Raw genomic sequence first — 7,113 nt, 5'->3', positions numbered from 1 at the left:
ATGATAGTTCCTTCTCACAATACACGTGTATGCTGTAATAATAATTAGTGTATCATACAGCAATGTTTACATTAAAGCATACAGTAAATGTATGACATCACCAACGATTGTAATGATTAGAATAGACTTGGGGATATGTTTATATTCCAACAGTACGTATGTATACTTGAGGCTTAAATTACCAGCCTTGAAAAGTTTTAGCTTTTCTTGAATTTAAAAATAACAAATTTAAATGATTCATCGAATCTGGAAGAAATTCTACTGTGCATGGTCTCTATATTTGATACGTAGCTTTGGGCTTTAAAAACTGTTTTAGTATGCTGTTATTGTTTGTCATATTTCTTGATGTTAATTAGAGATATATCTTTGTTTCCGTTTTATGTATTTTTGTGAGAATCACTGTATAATTTAATTTTGTATGAAACGCACATTTTCATTGGCCGAAATGATTTTGTTATACCTCCATAACAAAATTTTTGACGTTGCGAAATGTAACGTCATTTTTGATTGGCTGATGACGTTGCGTAATAATTTATCACAGAAAAGAGTTCGCTAAAGAAAGTGAAATATCTTGGTGTGTATAAGACGAAATTAAATTATAAGAATTAACATTAATTATTTTTTCTGTTATACAGTCATAACATAAAAAACTGGAGTGTACTCTCTTCATAAACCGCTTCGCGGTTTATTTAGAGTACACTCCAGTTTTTTCTGTTATGACTGTATAACAGAAAAAATAATTGATTGTAATCCTTAAATACACTTCTGTGATGCAACATCTTTAATGCTATCATTATCTTTATTGGGTTGATTTGTCAGCTAGTATAATCCTCATTCCAGGTGTCAGGATGTTGGAGGGCACGTCAGCCATCCATGTGGCCACCATTCTGGAGGATTGTGTGGACCAGCTCTCTGTCCTGGGACGTATTATGCCTGCCGCTTATGAGGGCAGGTTTGATGCTGTAGAGGTAAGCTATAATGCACTATGAGGGCAAGTCTGATGTTTATAAGGAAAAGATTAATGCTTTAAAATACTTCCTTATAAGGGCATATTTGATGTTCTCAATGCTCAGAAACATCTCGTTATAATTAAAGGCATGCAAGCTTGATGCATCAGTCAATGCCATATAAGGGCAAGTTTGCTCTTAGACAATTTCTTAGATGGGCAAGATTGATACTCTTACACAACTCCTTATAAGGTTAACTGGTAAGTTTAATATACTCTTAGACAACTCCTTATAAGGGTAACTGGTAAGTTTAATATACTCTTAGACAACTCCTTATAAGGGCAAGTTTAATATACTCTTGGCTAACACCTGTATAAGGGCAAATTTGAGCCAGATAACATTACATTCCTAATGAGAATAAGTTTGATGCTTTTAGATGACCCCTTTCAAGCTTAAGGTCGCCAAGGTTAGTCATGCCAGCTCCTTAACTTAGAAGGCAAACCATGCTGGACATGCCATGAAGTTGTGAACATATCTTTACCAATGGTATTGTGAAGAACTGCTAAACATTTGTAAATATACATCATATTTACCTCCAAATAAATCCTGGCCCACAAACATGTTTCATTTGGGCAGAATCATAAATTTTTAGAATGAAAGTGGTTAAAAAAAAAGCGTCCTCAAACCTAAATACCAACATTTTACACAGGGGGCTTCCTTGAAGATAAATATTGTATACAAACATATATGAAGATTTAATGGCATTGCATGGTAGGGCTTTGTTTTGAGACATCTGTTACACAATATTTTAAGATTAAGGTCAGTTTGTTGTTTTTGTTTTGACAGTTGGTTCAGAATGAACTTAATCAATTGGTGATGGGGCAGAAAGAGCTCGAACTTAAATACCAGACAATTCTTTCCAAAAAACTTGATCTCCGAAACACCACCAAAAATGCTGCAAAACTCAGCGAAGTGGAACAGGAAGTTATGGATGCTGGACGTGACCTTCGAAATAGTACACATGTTTTTGGACGAAGTTTACGCCAGAACCCACTTACAAGTGATAACACAGCCAAGATTCAGGCAGACAGGTCGGTATTTCAGGCACATTTTATCTTATTGCTAAGCTGTGTGATATTGTTGAAATGGTTTCAGTGTCATATGAATAAATAGCAAATCCACAGTGTGTATCAGTGATGGATGCTAGTAATGTTACACGAAGAGCTGCAAAATCGTCATTCCAGAGTTTACCACAAAATTGAAATTCATAATTGAAATTTGTTTCTTTTTTCATGCCTGCTGAATATCAAATTACCAGTACTTACTAAATTACTAATGTTAGTCTGGGATAGGAATCACAGGAATTCCTTATTGGCTTGTTGCTGAAAATTCCTAACACCAGCTGTGTTCCCAGTCTGTACATGTTGTTCAGTTTTTAAACACTTGAATGTTTCGTCCATCTGAGTAAAAGCAGCCTTAGTTAAACAGTAAAATTCTGAAAACATTTTCATTCATTAAGTAACAAAACTGCCCAAAAAATGGACGAATGAAAATACCAGATAAGATTTTTTTTTTTCTTATTTAAAAAAAACAACTAAAAGAGTTACTATTTTGTTATACATTCGTTATACGTTTGGTATACTTTCTTTATACGATTAAGAAATGACTATTGTTTCGCAAGCTTTTTAATTGCATGGACTATTGATGAAATTTCTAATTTTTTCAGAGGATTTCTGGAGGGAGTAATGAGCGATACCCTATCCGAACTTATCCAGAACTGTAGCTTTCAGGCCCTGATGGAAGCGGTACGTCTACAGAAGGAGCGTAAGGCTAGACTCCAGGATACTATTCTCAAGTAAGTCACTGTTGTGTACGGGATGAGAACTCGGACTGATGGGCTAATTATCCACAAATAAACCCCTGCCTACAAAATAAACCCCTGCCCTCAAATTACCTCATGCCCACAAATAAACCCCTGCCCTCACATAAACCTCTGCCCTCACATAAACCCCTGCCCACAAATAAACCCATGCCCTCAAATAACCTCATGCCCACAAATAAATCCATGACCTCAAATAAAACCATGCCCTCAAATAACCTCATGTTCACAAATAAACCCCAGCCCTCAAATAAGATCCTGCTCTCAAATAAGCCCCTACCTACAAATTGAAATTGGGGGTGTGGTGTTTTGGTGGGTACAATAGATTTAACATGGGAAAGGGACTTATTTTAGGATAAATTTGGTACCAAAATATTATGTCTGGGGAGGAGGCTTATTTAAGGATAAGTATGGTAGTCATGCTGAGGCCTGATAGAGGAACAAAACTGGTAACATAAAAGTTCCCCTGGAGGGACTTTGTTTTCACTTAATTATCATAATGGCTATTCAGGTTGTAAAGGTTAAGAACTTAATTACTTATTCACAGAATCGGTACCTTCAGTAGAATAGATGTGACAAATTTTTCATGTTTTAATCAAAGTTTTTATGTATTTATTTTTTAACATAATTTATTTTGAATATTATGAACAGGTTAATGAACTCTGATGAACAAAGAATAAAATTAACATATGCTTTCCTACATTGTATTTCACTTCAACAAGTATCACACATATAAAGCAGTCATTATAGAGATTTTATAAATCAACTACTGCACTTTACATGTATAACTGTCGTATCTTATTATCGTACTGTGTTTGTAGAGAGGAAAATGGCCGTAAGCGAGTGAAGCTGCTCAACAAACAACTTCAAGACATTAAAAAGGAGAAGGAGGTGGAGTTACAACAGCGTAACAACATGATCGCCCACTACAAGGATCAGCTTCAGGAGATGAAGGCGAAAACAAACATGGAGGGAAAGTACACAAAGAAGTCAGCCGAAGTCGCTGTGGCCCAGACTCAGAAACGCTGCCAACTGTCAGAGCGTGAGCTACAGACTGAGATAGAGGTAAGTCAAATGTTAGTCAGAGTTTCCTCTGACCCCACCTACAGACTTTGGACACTTTAACAGATAGATGTTTGGTGTTGGCTCCAAGAGTGACCCCTATATGAAAATTTGGATTTTCTGTTGCCCTTCGATGTCACAGAAGTTTTGAGAGCAGGAATACCTAAATCTAGTATTACATATGCATCAACCTTAAATATATTAATACATGTAGATGAGAACTTTTTTTACCCAAAACATTATTTACATAAAATACCATATTGTTGTTCTATTGTATCTGTACAGCCTATCACTTTTGGTAGTCCAAAACAAAACAAACAAAAAAACAAACAAACAAAAAAACAATGTCATTTTGTAGAGAGATGAATTGCAGTGAATTTAATGTAACCCAACCAGCTAGAACAAAATGGACCAGAACAAACAAATATTTCCAGAAACATAAAATGTGCACAAAATTTGTTTTATCACATTTAATGTAAAAGGCTTTTGTAGAAAAATAGTGTTGATTTAAAATTGAAAGAAAAAAGTAGTGAAATTTGGCTTTACTACTTTTAAATGACTTGTTGTGTCATGACTTTCAACCTTTACAAATTGGCATTGGTTCCTGATCCAAGAAGGGAAACAGCAATACAATTGATTGACAAGTCATGAGGCTGTATAATCAATTGATGTAAAAGTATTTTCTGCATTCTTATAACATTGTTTTATATTTGTAATATATTTTGATAAAACAATACTTTTTATTTATTTATTTATGGGTTTTACGTCCGCTATTACTGTCTGCCTTATATATAAGGTAAATGTGACCATTTGAAAATGAATTATCACTAAATAGTGTAATTTGCATTTTCAGCAACTGAAGCACAAGATTGATGAAGAGAACCGTTGTAACATTGAGATAGAATCATACCTGAAGACCCACCAGGAGGTAAGGATTTCGTCTTACTCCATCAGGGTTAGGGTTTAAGGGCCCTAAACGTCGCTGAACCCTAGCCATGCAACTGTCAAAAGGTTTATATAAACCTAACATCAGTTAATGTCTCCTCACTGTCAAAAGGTTTATATAAACCTAACATCAGTTAATGTCTCCTCACTGTCAAAAGGTTTATATAAACCTAGAGTCAGTTAATGTCTCCTCACTGTCAAAAGGTTTATATAAACCTAGAGTCAGTTAATGTCTCCTCACTGTCAAAAGGTTTATATAAACCTAGCTGCAGTTAATGTAACACCTGCTCGACTAGATACTATGCGAGTTTGTGAACACCTTGACACACCTTTTGGTATCTAATGAGAAGGTAAGCTAATCACGCTGATGTGATGTCCTCAAGTTAATTAATTTGTCAATGATTGCAAATAATTCTTGTATGAAGTTACAGATAGGACAATGGAGGCAGGTTGATTTTCAAAAATTCAGAAATCAATAAAATTTTATTTTACATTTATAAAATTATGAAGGTAAGAATGATCCGCTAGAAGTAATTTTCCTTGGGGAAAAATGATCTGAATTTGTTTAAACAACCTAACAGGTCACTTTACCATGATTCTAGTTAATTCTTCATTTCTCACACCCTGATAGGAACTGGAGAAAAAGGTTGATTACTGGTTAACAAAATATGATAAAGATGTGGAGGCCAAACAACATGAGCTGGACGTCCTGAAGGCCAGCAAGGCCAAGGACCTTGACCGCCTTCAGGAGCTGACCAAGCAGTATAAGGAGTATGAACAGGTGGTAGTCGAGGACCGTATAGAGAAGGAAAAGGCCCGCCGCAAGGCAGACCAGGAGGCTATCGAACTCAAGGCTGCTATCAGGGTAAATTTTGTAAACAAATTCACTACAGTTAACCCCAGATCAAATAAAATCTTTTCCTTAAAAATCAAAAATCATAATTGGTAGACCACTCTAAAACTTAGGTGGAAATATAGATGAGTTGTCTGGACAAGGTTCTGTCTGCAGTGATAACTGAAATGGGTCCCTGTTTGTAGACAGAATTTAAAACATAAAATCAGAAGTGTTTAAGGGTGCAGGTTAAAGTGTAAGGTAAAGATATATAATTTTTACTCAAATGTAGGTCTGACCTTCACTTGGAAATCTATTTCTCAGGAGAGAGCCTTTTATGACTGTTTCTTATCCCATTAAAAGTCATTTTAAAAACGTATTTCCTTATGAAAAAATCACTTCAAGTTGACATGTGATTTGTCGTTAACTTCGAACTATTATTTCATATTTTACAATTGTCTTTGTGTATGTTACAGGTCCAAGCTTGGTGGAGGGGTGTCATGGTACGTAAAGGTTTTGGACCATACAGTAAGAAGAAGAAAGGGAAGAAGGGAAAGAAAGGAAAGAAAGGCAAAAAGAAGAAGTAGACTATCAACTATCCCAGTCAGCCGGGCTTGGACACTGATGTCCACATGTTCGGTCAAGTGTGACTACAAATCTATGTGAACTAGGAATATCTGAAGAAAATATATATTTGACATTGTAAATGTAAACCACCTAAAGACAAAAATATGCTGATGACAATAATACAGATGTTTGGGTTACAAAAGTACTAAACTCAGAAACAAAAAATATACTGATGAAAAATAACACAGATGTTTGGGCTACAAAAGTACAAATTTAACTGTATTTCCAACGAGTTATCAGTATCATTGTTGGTTAAAAAAACAAAACAAAAAAAAACCAATTATGTAAATAAATCTCACCAGAGAAAATGTGTAATGTATTCAATATACATCTTTAATTAAATGTATTGTTACAATATAGAATCTCGTTGTTTATTGGTACTCGCAGAATTAACACTTGACATTTAAAAGTTTGATATAGCTCAAACTGATTTTCATCCTCAGTTATCTAGAGGTTACATGTAACACTCATCTTCGGCCGCGGTGGCCAAGTGGTTAAGGTGTCCCGACACTTTAACGCTAGCCTTCCACCTCTGGGTTGCGAGTTCGAAACCTACGTGGGGCAGTTGCCAGGTACTGACCGTATGCCGGTGGTTTTTCTCCGGGTTCTCCGGCTTTCCTCCACCTCCAAACCTGGCACGTCCTTAAATGACCCTGGCTGTTAATAGGATGTTAAACAAAAACAAACCAAACCAAACACTCATCTTCACTGTCAGCACTCTAGGAAATGTCATGGCATTTTAAAAGCACTAGCTATAACATTGGTGGCAGCTAAAAACCTGACCTATGGTGTTAACCTGATCAATGTATTTCCTTTACAGT

General features: G+C 35.6%; 1 protein-coding gene across 1 annotated transcript; it reads left to right on the top strand.

The window, feature by feature from the left end:
- Positions 1-840: 840 nt before the first annotated feature.
- LOC117319658 (dynein regulatory complex protein 9-like) lies at positions 841-6,601 on the top strand (the record flags this gene model as incomplete). The annotated part of the gene is given in 7 exon segments (XM_033874436.1): positions 841-968; positions 1,794-2,038; positions 2,674-2,802; positions 3,648-3,891; positions 4,742-4,816; positions 5,465-5,698; positions 6,142-6,601. Coding segments are annotated over 7 exon segments (1,166 nt in total), but the record flags the coding sequence as incomplete, so codon positions are not given.
- Positions 6,602-7,113: the final 512 nt, after the last annotated feature.

Source organism: Pecten maximus, unplaced genomic scaffold, assembly GCF_902652985.1.
Source record: "Pecten maximus unplaced genomic scaffold, xPecMax1.1, whole genome shotgun sequence".
Taxonomy (NCBI): Eukaryota; Metazoa; Mollusca; class Bivalvia; order Pectinida; family Pectinidae; genus Pecten; species Pecten maximus.
The sequence above is the reverse complement of the archived record's forward strand: the minus strand, read 5'-3'. Positions and strand labels throughout refer to the sequence as shown.